General features: G+C 41.1%; 1 protein-coding gene across 3 annotated transcripts in view; it reads left to right on the top strand.

Moving 5' to 3' along the window:
* The window catches only part of LOC139157804 (cGMP-dependent protein kinase 2-like), a 74,365-nt gene that overhangs the window by 31,222 nt on the left and 21,707 nt on the right, over positions 1 to 21,436 (top strand). For all 3 annotated transcript variants that reach the window (XM_070734965.1, XM_070734967.1, XM_070734966.1), the window contains 3 exons: positions 3,794 to 3,838; positions 13,210 to 13,339; positions 17,822 to 17,964. In XM_070734965.1, the coding sequence (XP_070591066.1) occupies positions 3,794 to 3,838; positions 13,210 to 13,339; positions 17,822 to 17,964 (318 nt within the window). The remainder of the gene's footprint in view (positions 1 to 3,793; positions 3,839 to 13,209; positions 13,340 to 17,821; positions 17,965 to 21,436) is intronic.

Genomic DNA, 21,436 nt, shown 5'->3' with positions numbered 1-21,436 from the left:
TAGCATACAGCTAGCCAATGGGGACAGCAAATCTTACACTCGAATTTTATTGTTGGCTCCGCGAGTGATGATAACACTTTAAAGTAGGATCCTAAGTATGATTCTGCATTAATTATCAGCCCAGGAAAAAGGTTCGTTTGATTCCCATAAATATTATTTTTGCTATTTTGTTCTGTTTTTGCAGCTGTCTGCTACTGCAATCCTTGCTTCTTTTATTGTCGCTCTTTTTGTGAACCACATACAGTCATGTCACAGTAGGGCAGTGTACAAATTGAATTTAATAAATGATTGGGAAAATGCCTATGGGAAAAAAATACAGAACTGATTATCCTGTTTGATAGCGTACCCAAAATTTAACGCAGTGATCTTGTGAAAAATATTTATCGGGCTATTGTTTGGGTTGGTTCAAGATATATACTAGCTACGTTCACAAAGTATACTTAACCAGATCAATTAAAGATCAGGTAATACATGTTGAGGTTTAATTTTTAGCAACCATAATGTATTTGTTTTTTGGGTTCATTATTTTGCTGGGAATAGCTTAATATGTTGCTCAGATTCAACTAGTTTGGTTAATTTATAAATCAGTGTATTTTTTAAGTTCAGAAAATGAACGTGGTGAGTGAGAACATAGTATCCAGTTCCCTGTTTTGTTTATGAATATAATCAGGAGATGATAATTTTTAATTTTTTCCTCCTCCATTCCTGCTGAAAGGCTCAGACCTTTAACTTGGATCTCCTAGATCAGTGTTTCCCAACCTTGGCAACTTGAAGGTATCTGGACTTCAACTCCCAGAATTCCCAGCCAGCATTTGCTGGCTGGGGAATTCTGGGAGTTGAAGTCCAGATATCTTCAAGTTGCCAAGGTTGGGAAACACTGTCCTAGATGATCTTCCTTCTATTCTCTTAATTAAAAACGAAGGGTGCTTTCTTTCTGCCTGCAGTGTTGAGCCTGGGAAGATCCTTTTTCTTGCCAAATAAGAGTACCAATTAAGTTTATTTCTTTTTATGGAATCCTAAAGAGAAAAGGTCTGATTTTGCCGCCTCCTGTGATTTGTGCAGGTGTAAATTTTGCCTCCAGTCTGAGAAACGTGGCTTATTCTTGTTTTGGTAACTTGCTCCCATTCTAAGGAAAACCTGCACACACATATGTCCAACATCCACGATAAAGCATCCTGTTAAGCGAATTATTCAGAGCTGAAGCAGGATAATATACATGTAACTATGGGTGGGGGCTCTGCTGGCCCTGGAAAACTGTGTGTATGGTTTGTGTGTGTGCGGGGGGGGGGGGAAAGCGAGAGAGAAAGAGAGGGTTGAAGGATATCACATTAATTATTATTATTATTATTATTATTATTATTATTATTATTATTATTATTTATTAGATTTGTATGCCGCCCCTCTCCGTAGACTCGGGGCGGCTCACAACAGTGATAAAAACAATACATGCTAACAAATCTAATAATTAAAATCTAAAATAACAGTTTTACATTACAAAGTCTAAAAAAACCCCCACCACCCAATAGATAAAATACATACACACAGTCATATCATGCACAAAGTTACATAGGTAAGGGGGGAATGTCTCAGTTCCCCCAAGCCTGACGACAGAGGTGGGTTTTAAGGAGTTTATGAAAGGCAAGGAGGGTGGGGGCAGTCCTAATCTCTGGGGGGAGTTGATTCCAGAGGGTCGGAGCCGCCACAGAGAAGGCTCTTCCCCTGGGTCCCGCCAGATGACATTGTTTAGTCGACGGGACCCGGAAAAGACCAACTCTGTGGGACCTAACCGGCCGCTGGGATTCGTGCGGCAGAAGGCGGTCCTGGAGATATCCTGGTCCGGTGCCATGAAGGACTTTATAGATCATAACCAACACTTTGAATTGTGACCGAAAACTGATCGGCAACCAATTAATCTAGAATTAAGACCAGAGATATTCTTATTAGGCATGATAGACCAAAAAAATACACAAAGATATGCGATACCTATTTATCCACGTAATAACAGCTGCAAGAATCTGTTTTGCCCAATCCTGGAAGAAAGAAACCTCCCCCACCAACACACAGATTATAAATAAAATACTGGAAGTGGCGGAAATGAACAGGTTAACCATGAGAATAAAAGAGAAAGAAGACACTGACTACTACAAAGTATGGGATAAATGGTACATTTGGATAGACAAAAAGAAGAAAAATGAATCAACTGCACTGCATCGAAGTGACCTTAAGGACAATACATAGGAACAGGAAAATTGATATAGATAAAATCACTTAGAAAAAAAAAATAAAATTAAAAAAAAAGAGAAAGAGACGGGATTTGTTTATTCTATTTTTTTAATTTTTTTTAATTATTTTCAAAATAATAAGACATTGCAAGACAGACAAAGATAAAATAAACAAAACATAACATCTAACATAAAAAGGAGCTACAATTGCTCCGCTCAGTGTAGAAGTCTTCTTAATACAGAAAGAAAAAGTTGATTATAATTTAGATCTGTTCAGAAAAGTAAACGTCTCTATAAAATTTCTTTATATAATCTATTCTATATCTAATACATTTAACTATTAAAACTCTATACTTCAGCATCATTAAGCATTTTTTATTCCACCAACAGTAAACCTTTTGAGACACCTCCCCCAGGCTTTTATATTTTATGTTTGGTATGTATGTGTTGTATGGTTTTAATTGTTGGGGTTTTATATATCTTTTCTTACATATCTAATATTAGATTTGTTTACTGTTTGTTCTGTCTGGGTCACTCCAGAAGCCAATACCAACCCAAAAAGAGAATCCAGACACACTGGTAAAAGGCAAAGGCAGTTTTATAAAATTCAAGAAAAACACAGGTAACAGAAAATGTCCTTACAAACAGGAAAATGCTGTATCTTCAGATATATCCACGAAGGCAAAAGTCCATGCAGCAATACAGAATTCTTGCTGCCAAGCCGAGGCAGTAGATAGCAGACCTACACCTCCCACGGGTCTTCCAAAGCTGCTGGGCCACAAGCCAGGAACAGAGACGCCGAGAAACAAGACAGGATAACGCAACTCCAAACTGATAACACTCCACATAGCTTCAAGGGCTTGCCTGCCTTTTAAACCCTGCTAAGGAGGACCACACCCAAACCCAGCTGTTCCTAATTCAGTGCTGATAATACTTCTTTAATTGCTCCTTTCTTTGATCTGACTGTCTCTGTCGCATGTCAATGACGGCTTGAGCTTCATCACCTAATGACTCCAAACTACTGGCTGGGGAGAGCTCCCCCCCCCCCGGGGCTCTCATGCTGTTCTCCTTCATCCCATTCCTGATTTTCCTCTCCCCCATCCGACTGTTCAGCCCCCTCCTCTTCGCTGTCATCCTCCTCCGGGCATGGAGCCAGCAGAGACACAGCCGGTCCCTGAGCAGCCTCAGGCTGAACCACAACACTGTTATATTGTTTTTATTATTGTTGTGAGCCGCCCCGAGTCTTCGGAAAGGGGCGGCATACAAATCTAATAAATTGAATTGAATTGAATATCTAATTCTGCACATTCCATAATCTTACCAAAAACTTCATCGTCCTTGGGGATTTCCATATCTTTCCATTTTTGTGCAAAGGCAATCCTTGCAGCTACTAGAATATGAATTATTAAGTAGTATATTTCTTTTTTATATTTATCTTTTGTAATACCTAATAAGAAAAATTCGGGAGTCTTCTTGATTTCTTGTTGTGTTATTTCTCTTAACCATCTTTCTACCTTGATTTGTTTATTCTATTAATGTCTTTTTTTCCTTCTCCTTTCCCACCCTCCCAGGGAAGTCGCGGTACAAGAGGATCTCCCTCTTTCTGAAACAAGACGGTCAGTGTTAAACCTTCTTTATGAATATACTGGTGTATCATTGCTGGGTATCCACCTCAGTTGCTGATGCTGATCCTGGGAGCACATTCATGGAAAAATGATCAAATAAGACTGACAGCTGTCAGGACAAATGAAACCTTACTTGGTTGGTTTCTGCCTTGATGCCAGGCCAGGGTTTAGGACATTTAGCCTCCGCCAGTTGGATGAAGCTCTTTCCTCCGCAGCAGCTGATCGGCCGCTGCCTTCACTCCCTCGCCCAAAGGCCCCTAGCTCTTGGCCCCAGCCCTTTGGCCACAAAAATCCAAATTCTGCCACAGCCTTTTGGCCACATGGGACACTTCGCCACCATCCAATCAGAACGGTTGTTACAAAATGCTACTTTTGGAAGGAAAGAATGGGACAGTTTGCTCTTTCATACACAAACACACACATTGAAAGATAGAGAGGGAAAGGACCTCGGTGGCAATCTAGTCTGACCCCCTTCTCATTCAGGAGACTTACAGAATGATAGAGAGGGAAGGGACCTTGGTGGCCATCTAGTCTGACCTGACCCACCTTCTCATTCAGGAGACTTACAGAATGATAGAGAGGGAAGGGACCTTGGTGGCCATCTAGTCTGACCTGACCCACCTTCTCATTCAGGAGACTTACAGAATGATAGAGAGGAAAGGGAACTCAGTGGCCATCTAGTCTAGCTGTGGCTGAATTTGGATTTTTGTGGCCAAAGGGCTGGGGCCAAGAGCTAGGGGCCTTTGGGCGAGGGAGTGAAGGCAGCGGCCGATCAGCTGCTGCGGAGGAAAGAGCTTCATCCAACTGGCGGAGGCAAAAAGTCCCATTCCCGCCAGGCCATGGGGTTGCTATTCCATGACTTGCTTAGCAAATATCATTTTTTTTCTCTGGTTAGAAAAGTCACAGAAACCAATGGAAGGCAACATCTCAAACACCTGTTTTTTTGTTAAAGCTTGTTGACAATATTCTCGGGCTATTTATCCTACTGAAACAACAGTTCTAGGTTTTCAAATTCTAGGTTTGCCCAATTAAAGGACATATTGGGATTTCTTTTGTTGCTTATAGCCTCCAGGATTTTATCAAAACTGTGTCTTTTTCCTGCCAGTTCCATCGGGGGAGTTAAGAAATCTAGAGGTTGCCCTAGACAACGGTAGTAACAGCAGTGAAGTTATTCATAAAAATAGACCTCTGCTAACAGTCCATTTGTCTTGTTGAGATCAGGATATCGCACAAGCAAGGGAATATTTCCCCCCTGCTAATCAAGGAAACATCATGTCCATAATCTGGAACATTTGCATGAAGTATCCACTTTATTTTCTGTACATCTTATAGATTAAATAGCACTAAATAGGAATGATAAAGGAGCAAATTTAGGGACAGAAAATCCTGGAAGCTCTGATGCTTCCCTGCTTTGAGGAATGGTCATCAACCTACACAAGTCAAAATTTGGTAGGCTGCAAGTGGGGAAACAGAGATGCCAATGTCAAACCAAAAAGGATTTAAATGAAGCTGTCTCAATTAAAGAAGTCAAGCAACACATGTAGCCAAAGGCAAGAACTCTCAGCTCTTTCTATGCAGCCAGAAGACTTTGGAGGAAATACAAATACTGATCAGTTGTATCAAAGCAGGGACTCTTGACTGACTGAGGTTTGTTGAATTGAATCAGGATGAATCTGTTTTATGGTGTGGAAATAATTTTCCTTTCAGGCTACATTTCAGTAATTTATTATTTATTTATTCATTCATTTAATTATTTGAATCTGTATGCCGCCCAACTCCTTGGGGACTCTGGGCGGCGAACAACAATATAAAAACAATAAAATGGTATTTAAAACCCCCTTAATTTTAAAACATTCACCAGTAATGTTATCCATGGTACTATGTTTTCCCAAAAATAAGACATCCCCCAAAATAAGCCGCCCTCTGAAAATAAGCCCTTCCCGGAAAATAAGCCATGTGGTTTAACTATCCATGTCTGCAAGAATGTGGAATGCCCTCTGTAGACATGATAAGATTAAATCTACATGCCTGGTCAAATGTAACTCACCCCTTTGATTAGTTTAAGGAAATAATCATTTAGGCTTCCGTTGACCTTAAGTAATTGAAATCCTTCTGTTTGTCTAAGGCAAAAACTAATTAGATGCTGTTGACAGGATGATTGTCTGCTTGCTATATGTCACATATTAATCATTCACATTATAACTAGGTTAAGTGAAGAATTAATGTTTTATATTTGGATACACAAGAACTGATTATAAATAATAAAATGTAAGTCCAGAGAAAGAGAGAGCTTCTCAACATGAGACAGTTCTGCTCATCCCAGAGAGATATCTCCAACCTGGACAAAATTTCTAGAAATCATGTCTCCGTGTCAGTGATTTTTACATAAAACCCTCCCCGGAAGATAAATCCTCCCCGAAAATATGTAAACGCACGCAGAGCCAATCCCTGCCATTTCCCCTGGTTAGGGTTAAGGAGACAGTGCTGGAAATGAGGTAAGATGGCAAGAGGAACTCTGTCTTGCTCCATGTTCTGCCTGACTGGCTCAGGCAATGCGTAATAGTCCAAGGAAAAGAAATCGTGCTCTGCTAATCAGCAAACTTGTATTAAATAAACAAAAAAGGGTTACTCAAAACAGTTCAGGAGTCCTTTTGAATCTTTGAAGCAAACAGCAAGTCCCAGAGTTTTCACCTCCCACTTGTCTGAAAAAGCTGGGTTGAAAACTCCCAATGGCACGGAACAGAAACTTCAGAGCAGGAACCACAAAATAACACAGATAAACAGCCACAGTTTGCCTTGGGCCTCTGTTCCCTTTTATCCCTTTAGCCCTCATTAAGGGAACCACACCCAGCCCTCAGTATAAGAACCACGCACAGCCCAGGTGCTACTATGATGACTTGTAATACTCCTTCAGTCGATCCCTTCTCTGCATAGCTCTTCTGCTACGCAGATCAATATATTGATCTGCAGAAGAATCCAGAGACGAAAGACTGTCTGAGGGACTGTATGCCAAATCCCCTGGGCTGTCTGCTGAATCCTGCGTACCAGTGGTCTCGTCCTCCTGGCTGTCTGCCACGTCTTCCTGGCTGTCTGCCACATCTTCCTGGCTGTCAGCCAGGCTTTCGCATTCAGTGTGTGCCGCGTCTCTCCCATCTGTGGGAGCAACAGCTGGCCCAGGCCCAAACACAACACTCCATACACCCCAAAATAGACTTCCCCCAAATTAAAGTCAAGCGCTTACTTCAGAATTTTTTTTTAAAAAAGGTCTTGTTTTCAGGAAAACATGATAGATGAGACTGTAACAGTGGATTCAAAGTAATGTTCTGCAGAGGATATTTGCCACTACTGTTGCTGCGTGAAATAGCTAAAGACTGTATATCGGTGATGGCGAATCTATGGCATGGGTTCCACAGGTGGCACGTGGAGCCATATCTGCTGGCACACGAGCTGTTGCCCTAGCTCAGCTCCAACGTGTATGTGTGTGCTGGCCAGCTGTTTTATGGCTTGCACAGAGGCTCTGGGAGGGTGTTTTTGGCTTCCAGAGAGCCTCCAAGGGTGTGGGGGAGGGCATTTTTCCCTCCCCCAGTTCCAGGGAAGCCTTTGGAGCCTAGAGAGGGTGAAACATGAGCCTACTGGGGTCACCAGAAGTTGGGAAAAGGCCATTTCTGGCCTCCAGAGGGCCTCCGGGGGCACAGGGAAGCTGTTTTCGCTCTCCCCAGGCATTGAATTATGGGTGTGGGCACTCACACGTACATGATATCACGCACTTACGCTCTTTCGGCACCTGAGGAAAGAAAGGTTCGCCATCACTATCTCATATGGTTCTAAGATTGTTGGTAGCCCACCCTAGTCTGCCTATTTCACACCCTTTTTCAAAAAGGAGTCGCCCAGATGGTTCTCTGGATTGGCATGCTTGCTACCTTAAAAGCAAGGGATTTATTTTGCAATAAGTTCTCCGTGGTCCACCGTGCCATTCATTTTTCCATCTCCAGTTGAGGTTCCAGAAGGATGAAAGCCGTGGATGAGAGATTTCTGACTTAAGCAGTCAGAGCAGTTGCTAGGTTTTATGTATTTGTCCTGCTGTTAAAATAATATTGCAGCTTCTATTATTCAGATGGCTGTCTAATATTATTCTTCACTTTGAGAACTCTTGTGGGTTGAAAAGCTGGCAATAATAGATAAATCAAACTACAGCATCTAACTAGCAGGTATTGCAGAAATGACAAAGGCCCATTAGCAACGTCTATTTTTCCCTTGTGCATTGAATAAGGTAGGAGGAGCTGAATGGCTCCAAAAACCTATGATAGATTGTCTGTGCTGTTGAGAATAATCCTTTGATGGTAAGACTGAAAGAGGAAACCTAAATCCATAGGGATCACAGTCACAGAGGAAGTGGGGTTTCTCTACGCATTTAGGAAGTTTGCACTCTCAAGGAAGCGTCTCAAAATTAGGAAAAGCATGTGCTGAAAACAAACAGCTTATTCAAAATTCTGATAAAAGAGTTTGCGGGTTGTGGAAACTTTCCTTTAACCCTAATTTATGCCCTAGCTGGGTTTGAAGTACATCGTAGTCTATGATAAAATGGGGGTTGGGTAATTTGTAAGCCAGCATTCTTTAGGGCCCGATTATTTTCTTAGCATGTTTGTATCTTGTCAACCGATATATAATTAGCTTACACTGTGGATGCATGCCCTGAGTAGGTATGGCAATTTGTCTTGATCCTATAGCCAAGGAGGGAAATATATCCATTTCCCCCTCATTAGACTATTTCAGGGACCGCCTTCTGCTGCACGAATCCCAGCGACCAATTAGGTCCCACAGAGTGAGTCTTCTCCGGGTCCCGTCAACTAAACAATGTCGCTTGGCGGGACCCAGGGGAAGAGCCTTCTCTGTGGCGGCCCCAGCCCTCTGGAACCAACTCCCTCCAGAGATTAGAATTGCCCCCACCCTCCTCACCTTTCGTAAGCTCCTTTAAACCCACCTCTGTCATCAGGCATGGTGGAACTGAGATACTCTTTCCCCCTAGGCCTTTACAATTTTATGCATGGTATGTCTGTATGTATGTTTGGTTTTATAATAAGGGTTTTTAACTGTTTTAATATTGGATTGTTATATGCTGTTTTTATTACTGTTGTTAGCCGCCCCGAGTCTGTGGAGAGGGGCGGCATACAAATCCAATGAATGAATGAATGAATGAATGAATGAATGAATGAATGAATGAATGAATAAAAATAAATAAATAAATAAATAAATAAAATATTCAAATTTGCTCTGATCATAGACCACACAATTAAACAATCCCTGCGTTTTTGTGTTTATGAAGATAAGTGTTCATGTTCAAATTTTTTGGGGGGGAAATGGGATGATTATGGTTGGGTTATGTATGCCTTCCTATTACCTCAATTTTCAAAGGTTTTTTAAAATGAAATTTAGTATCCAAAATTTAAATCCTAAATTGATTTATCAATTCTGCAAATGGGTATCACACGCTAAAAGAACAGAATATACAACACAGACTTACTGATCCAAAATGTTAGAAATCCCTCAGTGCTATTGAAAGTCATTCTCCAACTCTGGAAATACAATTTTTTTGTTATTCATTGTAACAGTGCCTATTTGTAACTCTTTCTGGTTGACTGCGAGGGATCTCACATCCACTTAGCATTACACGCGCAGACTGACAGCTGCCAACCGAACTTGCTCATTATTATTAGATTGGCCTAATATTAATCTCACAGTTGCTACTCCCATTATGGCTTGCAGTTTTCAGCCTCTGATCCATCCACTGATTGCCAGGCACATGGGGGAACTAAATGTCAGCATGCAGAGGAAATGAAGGGCTGAGACAATGAGCGGGACTCTGACCCACACATGTGAGGGAGGCTGCAGTGGACCACACTTTGAGAGTCACTGCTGTGTGCTCTTTGCTTTGAGATGAAAGGGCTGTGGTCCACGATACTTTTGTTCCTGGTAATGAAAAGCCATTCCTTTACCCAGTGGCTGCTATTTGCATTTTTTACAACATTCACATTGAATGCAAAGTCATATTTAGGGTCAATCATATACACCTACTCCCGCAGAAGAGGAGGCAACTGCCGAGATTCAGCTAATTTCTGGGAAGGGAAAATGAGGCTGCTGAGAGGAACGTCCTCCTCGATCCACAGCTGACATTGGAACATCATCTTTCGGCTGTGGCGAGGAGGGCGTTTGCCCAGGTTCGTCTGGTGCACCAGTTGCGGCCCTATTTGGACAGGGAGTCATTGCTCACAGTCACTCACGCCCTCATCACCTCGAGGTTCGATTACTGCAATGCTCTCTACATGGGGCTACCTTTGAAAAATGTTCGGAAACTTCAGATCGTGCAGAACACAGCCGCGACAGCCGTCGTGGGGCTTCCAAGATTCGCCCACGTTTCTTCAACACTCTGTGGCCTGCATTGGCTGCTGATCAGTTTCCGGTCACAATTCAAAGTGTTGGTTATGACCTTTAAAGCCCTACATGGCATTGGACCAGATTACCTCCGGAACCGCCTGCTACTGCACGAATCCCAGCGACCGTTAAGGTCCCACAGAGTTGGCCTTCTCCGGGTCCCGTTGACTAAACAATGTTGTTTGGTGTGTCCGAGGGGAAGAGCCTTCTCTGTGGCGGCCCCGGCCCTCTGGAACCAACTCCCCCCGGAGATTAGAACTGCCCCCACCCTCCCTGTCTTTCGTAAATTACTCAAGACTCACTTATGCCGCCAGGCATGAGTGTGTTAAGATATTCCTTCCCCCTAGGTCATTACAATTTATGCATTGTATGTTTGTGTGTATGTTTGGTTTTATAATAAGGGTTTTTAGTTGTTTTATTAATTGGATTGTTACATGCTGTTTTTATCATTGTTGTTAGCCGCTCCGAGTCTGCGGAGAGGGGCGGCATACAAATCCAATAAATAAATAAATAAATAAATAAAGCAGCTGCTAACGTGGGGGTTTGTGTGTGTGTGTGTGTGTGCTGCTCTTATTTTGCAAGACCAGTGATGGTGAACCTTTTTTTCCTTGGGTGTCGAAAAAGTGAGGGCATGCACAAGTGTCCACATCCATAATTCAATACCTTGGGAGGGTGGAAACAGCTTCTCAAACTCCCTGGAGGCCAGAAATGGCCCATTGTCCAACTTCTGGTGGCCCACTAGGCTCGTGTTTTGCCCTCCCCAGGCTCCAAAGGCTTCCCTGGAGCTGGGGGATAGTAAAAACAACCTCCCCCATCCCCCCAGAGACTCTCTGGAAGCCAAAAACATCCTCCCAGAGTGTCTGTGCAAGGCAAAAATCTGTTGACCAGCACACACATGCACATTGGAACTGATAAATGGTCAAAGCAATGGAAACTGCAGTTTAATGTTTCCAAATGTAAAATAATGCACTTTTTAATATGTTTGTGAGTGACATAGGGGAAGGTTTGGTAGGGAAGGTTTGCCTATTTGCCGATGACTCTAAAGTGTGCAATAGGGTTGATATTCCTGGAGGCGTCTGTAATATGGTAAATGATTTAGCTTTACTAGATAAATGGTCAAAGCAATGGAAACTGCAGTTTAATGTTTCCAAATGTAAAATAATGCACTTGGGGAAAAGGAATCCTCAATCTGAGTATTGTATTGACAGTTCTGTGTTAGCAAATACTACAGAAGAAAAGGATTTAGGGGTAGTGATTTCTGACAGTCTCAAAATGGGTGAACAGTGCAGTCAGGCGGTAGGGAAAGCAAGTAGGATGCTTGGCTGCATAGCTAGAGGTATAACAAGCAGGAAGAGGGAGATTATGATCCCACTATATAGAATGCTGGTGAGACCACATTTGGAATACTGTGTTCAGTTCTGGAGACCTCACCTACAAAAAGATATTGACAAAATTGAACGGGTCCAAAGACGGGCTACAAGAATGGTGGAAGGTCTTAAGCATAAAACGTATCAGGAAAGACTTAATGAACTCAATCTGTATAGTCTGGAGGACAGAAGGAAAAGGGGGGACATGATCAAAACATTTAAATATGTTAAAGGGTTAAATAAGGTCCAGGAGGGAAGTGTTTTTAATAGGAAAGTGAACACAAGAACAAGGGGACACAATCTGAAGTTAGTTGGGGGAAAGATCAAAAGCAACATGAGAAAATATTATTTCACTGAAAGAGTAGTAGATCCTTGGAACAAACTTCCAGCAGACGTGGTAGATAAATCCACAGTAACTGAATTTAAACATGCCTGGGATAAACATATATCCATCCTAAGATAAAATACAGAAAATAATATAAGGGCAGACTAGATGGACCATGAGGTCTTTTTCTGTCGTCAGACTTCTATGTTTCTATGTTTCTATGAGCTAGGGCAACAGCTTGCGTGCCAGCAAATATAGCTCTGCGTGCCACCTGTGGCACCCGTGCCATAGGTTTGCCATCACTGTGCTAGACTGATGCTTTGAGCAAAGTTAATCTCGAGAATGGAGCGCATCAAGTCACCAGTTTAAAACCCTGTCCCAAGGAAGGCCTTCCTGCAGCTACATTCACACAAAACGTTAAACAAGGACAATTGGCAGTTTAGCAGCTGCATTGACAAGCATGTTATCCTTGGTTAGGTGTATAGCATCATGTGTGAAGTGCACCTATTTGATTCAAAGCACAGTGCAGTCTTTGAAATGAGCAAGTGGCTATTTTTTAATTCAAATAACAAATCTAATGAGCTGAAATATAATAGCTAAAAGTCTTCTGATTTTGCAGATTTCCCGAAACAAACCTTATTATTATTATTATACACTGCTCAAAAAAATAAAGGGAACACTTAAATAACACAATATAACTCCCAAGTAAATCAAACTTCTGTGAAATCAAACTGTCCACCTAGGAAGCAACACTGATGGAGAATCAATTTCACAGGCTGTTGTGCACATTCAACTTTGTACAGAATAAAGTATTCAATGAGAATATTTCATTCATTCAGATCTAGGATGTGTTATTTGAGTGTTCCCTTTATTTTTTTGAGCAGTATATAACTTCAGTCCATATAAGCAATGAAGAAGAAAAAAATGCATTGTATTGTAGACTTCACTAAGAATAAAGTAAAGAATGGGGATGTTCTCAATAAATAGCCAGATCTGTTCCTTCAGATTATTGTGTTTCTCTGCATCACACAGAGAATTTGTGATGTTGGGTTGTTAGAGGAAGAGCAGACATTTTTCTGCAGGTTTCTTAATCCATTTTGTAGCAGATCGATTGTTTGCTGTCTGTGGAAGAAAGATTGATTATTAATATTGGTCTTGGGAAATCCTGAATCTTCATATTATTGATGGGCAATCTCTCTCTCTCTCTCTCTCTTCCTCTCCTTATTCTTTCCTCTTCCCAGGGGTTCCTTCCTAGAGGGCCCCCCAACTCCAGTGCGACTCCAGGATCTTCTGCCTGTTTTCTATGAGGATGGGGAGCAGAGAGGGAAGCCAGTGGTTTTAGGCACTGGTGGATTTGGCACTGTTGAGCTGGTAAAGAATGGTTTGCGTGGGGGTGTGTGTGCAGAGGTTAAAGCTTGTATCTACTTTGACTTATCTCACAGCTTTTGGTGGCCTGACACCAGAAATATGCCGTTGGGTTTACATTACAGCTTTCCTCCTGAAACTCAGGATTGCGTACATACTGTTCCCACCTCCAGGTTTTCCAACCAAAGGAACTTGGCAAAACATGTTTTACCAATAAAGGAGAAAATAGTTGTCAACCTCTATAAGATTTAGCTTATACTGTGGATGCATGCCCTGAGTAGGTATGGCAATTTGTCTTGATCCTATAGCCAAGGAGGGAAATATATCCATTTCCCCCTCATTAGACTATTATTCAAATTTGCTCTGATCATAGACCACACAATTAAACAATCCCTGTGTTTTTGTGTTTAAGAACATAAGTGTTCATGTTCAAATTTTTTTGGGGGGTAAATGGGATGATTATGGTTGGGTTATGTATGCCTTCCTGTTACCTCAATTTTCAAAGGTTTTTTAATATGAAATTCATTATCCAAAATTTCAATCCCCAATTAAGGCTTGATTTCTTAATTCAGCAAATGGGTGCCACACGCTAAAAGAACAGAATATGTAACACAAACTTACTGATCCAAAATGTTAGAAATCCCTCAGTGCTATTGAAAGTAATTCTCCAACTCTGTGGAATCCAACATGTTTTACCAATAAAGGAGAAAATAGTTCAAGCTCAAGGTTGAAATGAGAGAAGGTTGGTATTTTCTGAGCTTGGTGTTCTTCTTGAAGACGTTTCACTACCCAAATAGGTGACATCATCAGTGCTCCGATGAAAGCACAGGTGATTTTATGTAATTTGGATAATAAAACATCTGCTCAACCAAACTCAGAGAACACCAAGGCCCCTCAAGGTATGTTTTGCTGAGAAAGAATAACTATCCAGTGTTTTCCATAGTTGAGGAAAAACCTGAGTCTTGGTCTCTCTAGCCCTGGGCTAACTTCATTATTGTTATATCATTTTAGGTTGTTCCCAACTATATTCAGCCGCTCAATTTACCATAAAAGAGCATTGTAGAAATCTGTGGGATATATGTTTCAACCAGGAATACTGTGTGAAATTCTGGTATTCATAGTTGAAAGGAAACGCACGAATCCCAGCGACCGGTTAGGTCCCACATAGTTGGCCTTCTCCGGGTCCCGTTGATGAAACAATGTCGTCTGGCGGGACCCAGGGGAAGAGCCTTCTTTGTGGTGGCCCCGACCCTCTGGAATCAACTTCCCCTGGAGATTAGGATTGCCCCCACCCTCCTTGCCTTTCACAAACTCCTTAAAACCCACCTCTGTCGTCAGGCATGGGGAAATTGATCCCCCTGGGCCGTTTTCCGTTTTATGTATGGTTTATATGAGATGCATGATTGTTTTTTTTTATATTAAGGGTTTTAAATTGTTTTAATCAATGGATTTGTATTGTTTTGTATTGCGAGTCTCCGGAGAGGGGCGGCATACAAATCTAATAGATAGATAGATCGATCGATCGATAGATAGATAGATAGATAGATAGATAGATAGATCAATAGATAGATTAGATAAATCAATAGATTGATAGATCGATAGATTAGATAGATAGATAGATAGATAGATAGATAGAGATAGATAGATAGATAGATAGAGATAGATAGATAGATAGATAGAGATAGATAGATAGATAGATAGATAGAGATAGATAGATAGATAGATAGAGATAGATAGATAGATAGATAGAGATAGATAGATAGATAGATAGATAGAGATAGATAGATAGATAGAGATAGATAGATAGATAGATAGATAGAGATAGATAGATAGAGATAGAGAGAGAGAGAGAGAGAGAGAGAGAGAGAGATAGATAGATAGATAGATAGATAGATAGATAGATAGATAGATAGATAGATAGATAGTAGAGATGGAAAAAGTGCACAAGAGGACTACAGGAAAAAAATTACTTAAAACTTGCTTCATGAGAAAAAGCTAAAATATTTAGAACTAGTTAGCTGAGAAAGAAAAAGCAGTAAGTGTATAAAATCTGGTGTGGAGAAATTAGTTAGAGAAGAGTCTCTCCATGTATTAGGATCAAAGGTTATTCGATGAATAATTGGAAGTAGCTTTAGAACAGGCAAAAAGGTATTTTCTTCACGCATTGCATAACTGACTGTTTGAATCCATTACCCAAGATTGTGTTGATGGCCACTAATTTGGGCAGCTTTAAAAAGGGAGATTAGATAAAGTCCCAAGGACAAGTATTTCAAGAGCTATTCATCTTTTTAAGATTTTTGTACGAGGTACAACCTGTCTCCAAATGCCATTTGTAAGAATTATGAGGACTCCAGAGGCATTTGACTGAAAATAAAATGTGAATTAAGAGAAGCCTTGGTTGGGTTCAACAAGGCTATTTTTATGGGGAAATTTAGTCCCATGGAAGCTTCTGTTCCACCCAGACAGTCTTCTCAAGACACTGGCATCCTCAACAATGCTGGGACAAAAGCTAGGCAGAAGATTGTTGGAAGTTCAAGCTAGCAGACAGATGAATGTATGGACATGGGGATTAGAAAGGGTTTGATGGGAATTCTGACTGAGCAAACTGAAAAAATGCCTTCAGGGTGACAGCTGAGGATCTATTTAATGGAAAACCTGTTTTCACAAACCTAACCAAATCAACATGAATCAGGTTTAACATGCCATGAATGGCAGCATTATATCTTAAAGTGACCTGTTGATTATATTGTATGAATAAAATTATACCACCACCACCCTGCAAGCTATCTCATCACACAAACTTCACACTACAGTGATACCTCGTCTTACAAACCCTTCATCATACAAAGTTTTCGAGATACAAACCCGGGGTTTAAGATAAGTTCTTTCAAACTATTTTCACCTTACAAACCCAAGCCGCCGCCACTGGGATGCCCCATCTCTGGACTTCTGTTGCCAGCGAAGCGCCCTTTTGCCAGCTGAAGCACCCGTTTTTGCGCTGCTGGGATTCCCCTGAGGCTCCCCTCCATGGGAAACACCACCTCTGGACTTCCGTGTTTTTGCAATGCTGCAGGGGAATCCCAGCAGCGCAAAAACAGGCGCTTCACTGGCAATGGAAGTCCGGAGGTGGGGTTTCCCAGCGAGGGAAGCCTCAGCGAAATTGGAAGGGTTTCGAGGACTTACGTGTTTTTGCGATGCTGCAATTTCACTGAGGCTCCCCTCGCCGGGAAACCCCACCTCCGGACTTCCATTGCCAGCGAAGCACCCATTTTTGCGCTGCTGGGAGTCCCCTGCTGGGATTCCCCTGCAGCATCACAAAAACCCGGCAGTCCATAGGTGGGGTTTCCCATGGAGGGGAGCCTCAGGGGAATCCCAGCAGCGCAAAAACGGGAGCTTCAGCTGGCAAAAAGGGTGAGTTTTGCGCTTGCACGCATTAATCGCTTTTCCATTGATTCCTATGGGAAACATTGTTTCGTCTTACAAACTTTTCACCTTACAAACCTCCTCCCAGAGCCAATTAAGTTCGTAAGACGAGGTATCACTGTATATTCTAATATAGAGACCTATTGTAAATAAGAATGATCATTGCATAAGAACCTGCAACCTAAAGAACAATTGATAGATGGAAGAAGGCTCTTGGAACACCTGTTTGTTAAGGCTTTGCTCATCACTTTGCTCCTACTGGTCTACACCAGGAGCTTGCTGCCTCCTGGCTCTTTAAGAGATACCTTGAGGATCTGCTACTCTTGCAATCTTTCTATATCTGCAGCAAAGCGAAGGTGCTCTTTTAACAGCAGGGGGTCATCTTAATTGGGAGGAAGCTGGTAATGGAATAAGAAATACGTTCCTAATGGCTTTGGGGGAATAGAGATTTGATGATCTGACTTTCATTGCTGTCCTAGCTAGTTAACAAAACGAAGTAGCCTCCTTGGTAGTTGTTTTTTTTTTGGAAGAAGCCAATTACATGAATTTCTCACCTTGCCTTCTAAGAGAGCTACCCCTCTGGGAATCTTCTGATGACTAATAAAAGCTGATCTGGTCACATGAACACATCTTCGCCAAAAAAAAAAAAAAGGCAGCCTAGTACTATGATGAAACCACAAATCTAGCTTTATGTGAGTTTAAGCAGGAAAAAAAATGAGCTTGCGCTATAACAAGTATTGGCACAAAATGTTGAAATCTTGGGCTAGGTTCAAAATACAGCAGTTGTCGTGAACTGAAGGGGGAAATATTAAGGCTGATATGGTATTTTTGTGCCATTGAAATGGTAACAAGAAGTGGGACTGCCAGCTCTTTTCTTCCAAGAGAACAAGGTTCTCAATCTCCCACATGGATAAAACCTATCTGGCCCACCTATTTCATTATCTTCCCAAGCTTAGATCTTCCATTTGCTCACTAAGAAGAGGCCATCAAACGCATCTGGGTTTACACGCATCTTGCTCTTTGGGTCGGAGGAGTGAGAATTTCTGAGTTACCTTCCTTCTGCAGGTCCGAAACACAGTGGAGGGCCAGGACTATTTCTTTGCCCTTAAGCGCCTGAGGAAGGACCATGTGGTGCAGAAGCGTCAACAAGACCATGTTCTGATGGAGAAGAAAGTCCTGCAGCAAAGCCACTGCCCCTTCATTGTCAGGTTGGAATTCTCATGCTGTGGGTGGAAGGATGGATGGATGGATGGATGGGTGGGTGGGTGGGTGGGTGGAAGGAAGGAAGGAAGGAAGGAAAGAAGGACAGACAGACAGATATAAGAACATAAGAAGAGCCATGCTGAATCAGGCCAAAGTCCATCAAGTCCAGCATTCTGTGTCACACAGTGGGATGGGGATGAGGTGACGGCTGGAACTGCAGAGATAGCAACGATCATGGCCCACGTTTCAGAAGCCAGATTTTGGTCTCATATGCCCCGATGCCTCGATAAAGACTATCCTAAGTCTGTATGATCATTAGGACTTGTTCCTGCTGTTTAGAGGTGTGTCCAAAATTTTGAGCCAAGGTATCATAGCCCTAGCTGATATGAGGGTCGCCCAGAAAGTAATGCACCACATTATTTTTCTTCAACAATTATTTATTAAACACAATCAAACTTACACACAGGAAAGAATGATGTTTCTACTACACTCCTTATTTTTCCACGAAATCTCTGTCCCGTTCTATGACCTTCCTCCAGCGAGACACAAGGGTGTGTATGCCCTGTCGGTACCACTCCTTGTTCTGGTCTCACCCTCTGTGCCCAGCGACTAACCGTACTTCTGTCAACTGCAGAGTGTCCATAAACTGTACACTAACGTTTGTGACTGTTCCCAATAGTTTCCTTCTCCGCAGTGAGAAATTCAGTGATGACACGCTGCTTGTAAAGTACATCACTTACAGACGCCATTTCGAAACACTGCTGCAGCTACGCCATCTGAAGAAACGCAAAATTTACACACACATTCCTTACAATTCAAATAACATCTAAAGTTTCGCATTCGTACCATTACAATAGGCTGAGAAAAAAAAAGTGGTGCATTACTTTCTGGGTGACCCTCGTATTTAACAAGGGCCCTGCGAAGAACCTGCCTAGTACGTAAAAAGCAAACATAACTCTTCCATTTTCAGGGGGTGGGGAAACCCCAAATCCATAATTGGATAATATCTTTAGCAAATCCATCCACACTGATGCAAATAAGTGGGCAAGGTTTTAGAAAATATCGTTTCCAGAGAGTACAAAGATGGGTGGTAAGAAAGAAGTAAGCTGCGCTAGGTGTTTCAGTCATGAGATCTGCAGCATAAAATCAGCCTGAGAATCAAGATTTCAGTGGACATATTTTTGCTGGTTACTCTCATTAGAGTACATGTAACATTCAAAGATGAGTAATGGTTGCTATATCAGCTCTGCAAGTACAAGGCCGTTAGCCAACCAACATGGTTTCTGACTTATTTGATGTGATCGTTTTAATAGACTGCTTGGGTGAGCTTGTAAAAGAGTCTGAAAGAAAGCAGCTAAGAGGAAAGAGAATTAAAATAAAAATCAATTGATATGGAATAGAATTAGAATAGAATAGAATAGAATAGAATAGATTAGAATAGAATAGAATAGAACAGAATAGAATAGAATTCTTTATTGGCCAAGTGTGATTGGACACACAAGGAATTTGTCTTGGTGTATTTTGTAAGAAGGTCACCCCCTTGAATAATAAGACCCCCAAATTCCTATAATGGTGAATGAGATACTAGGGAAACATCTAATGCAGCGTTTCTCAGCCTTGCTAACATCGTAGAATTTTACACCTGGAATTTCCAAGCCAGCATGCTGTGAAATTCTGGGAGTTGAAGTTCACACATCTTGAAGTTGCTAAGTTTAAAATGTTGAAAGACAAACCATCTTGTTGGAGAAGATGGACCTCTGTTAATGGTTGATCAACTGGGCCTTTTTCTTATTGTATGTTATTATGTCCTTTTTTCATGAGATGCTGGGATATGTTTTGTTTTCCTTCTACAATAGTTAAGGAGGTATTTGGATCATTCTTAGCATCGTTTACCAATCTTACCATTTCCTACAAATCCTACAGTTCTTTTTAAAAAAATAAACTTTATTAATTTTCAAGTCTTTTTTTAAAAAATCACCGTGGTACATCTTTAAGTAATTCTACATTAGCTCATGTGCATTCATCTCTAATTAATTCATTACTATATTAATATATTGCATATTATCTTATCATTCACCATATTTACATTGACATTGACATTTACCTAATTACAGAATTCTATACTTATTTAACTTTCCTTTTTTCTTTCTGTGTTCTATCCACCGATACCATTTTTCCCATATGTTATAGTAAGTTGACTCTTTTTGTCCTCATAATTCTATCGTAAATCTGTCCATTTCCATGCAGTCATAAGTTTTTTAATTATTAAACTTCCTGTGGGTACTTTAGTGTTTTTCCAACATTGCGTATATGCTAGTCTAGCTGCAATAGCGATATGTAAGATAAAATATTTTATATTCTTATTATAATTGTTTTTAAATATTCCCAATAGTAAGAGTTCCGGTGTGAATTCTATTGCCGTTTTTGTGATTTCTTGTAGCTGATTATGTAGCTTGGACTAAAATCTTCCTACAGTTCTAAACCCAGGCTGGCTGACTGTATCTGCCAGCCCATCTTATTGCTTCAGTTTGTGTTCTTTTATTTTCAGAACTTCACTAAGGTTTTTTGTTGTTGTTGTTGTTGTTTCCTGACCTTTATTTTGTCTCAATGACCTGCAAGTGAACTTTAAGCATCTCTGTTTAAAGAACTTCCATCCTTGTGATAGTTTTTGTTAGCCCATTACTGTTGCTTCTCTTGCCATTAAATTATATTTATCATTGCTCTGAGCATTTTAAAGTTTCAAACATGTGTTCAATTGAGTCAAGCTTCCATTTCCCTTAAAATCAAACTCAAGCATTGTAAAATTAGTTTCCTCAAATGTTTCTGCTATTCTGCTCATTAATGAATGGCTTTCCCCAAAGGAAAGTTAAACTACAATCTACTTGTCCTTGAGTTCGCATAGAACTCTTTTGTCTTATATAGGACGTTTTTCAAAAGGATTGAGTAAACGCTCTGACCTGGCTACCGTCTTTTCAGGAAATGGTCAAATAGTGGGAAATCATCCACCAACCATGCCAGAAATTGATTCAAATTGAATTGAAACGAATAGAGTTGGGTGAATAGAGTTTTGAAGAAGCAGCAAATAGGCACTGGTCAAGTAGAGGAGACCTTCTCTTTCAATCCTGGAATTTCCATAAGCCCAATGATCAACTTTTCAAACATGTGGATGTTGGGCAATGGTGAAATCTACCATATTTTTGGAGTATAAGATGCACTGGAGTATAAGACGCACCTTAGTTTTTGGGGAGGAAAATAGGAAAAAATATCTGCCTACCAGATATTCATCTGCTAGCGTCCTTAGTCTGGTCAGCTTTAGCACATTATTTTATCCCTGGTTAGGGCTTAAAAAAAGCATTATTCGGAGAGAGTAACAATGAAAGAGCTTGCAAGCAGGTAAGAGCTGGGAACATCATTAACACCTGGTTAGAGCTGGAAAAAAGGACCCAGATTGTGGGGGCAATAGGCTGGCTCTGTTAA

This window comes from Erythrolamprus reginae, chromosome 1 (assembly GCF_031021105.1).
Source record: "Erythrolamprus reginae isolate rEryReg1 chromosome 1, rEryReg1.hap1, whole genome shotgun sequence".
Taxonomy (NCBI): Eukaryota; Metazoa; Chordata; class Lepidosauria; order Squamata; family Dipsadidae; genus Erythrolamprus; species Erythrolamprus reginae.
The sequence above is the reverse complement of the archived record's forward strand: the minus strand, read 5'-3'. Positions and strand labels throughout refer to the sequence as shown.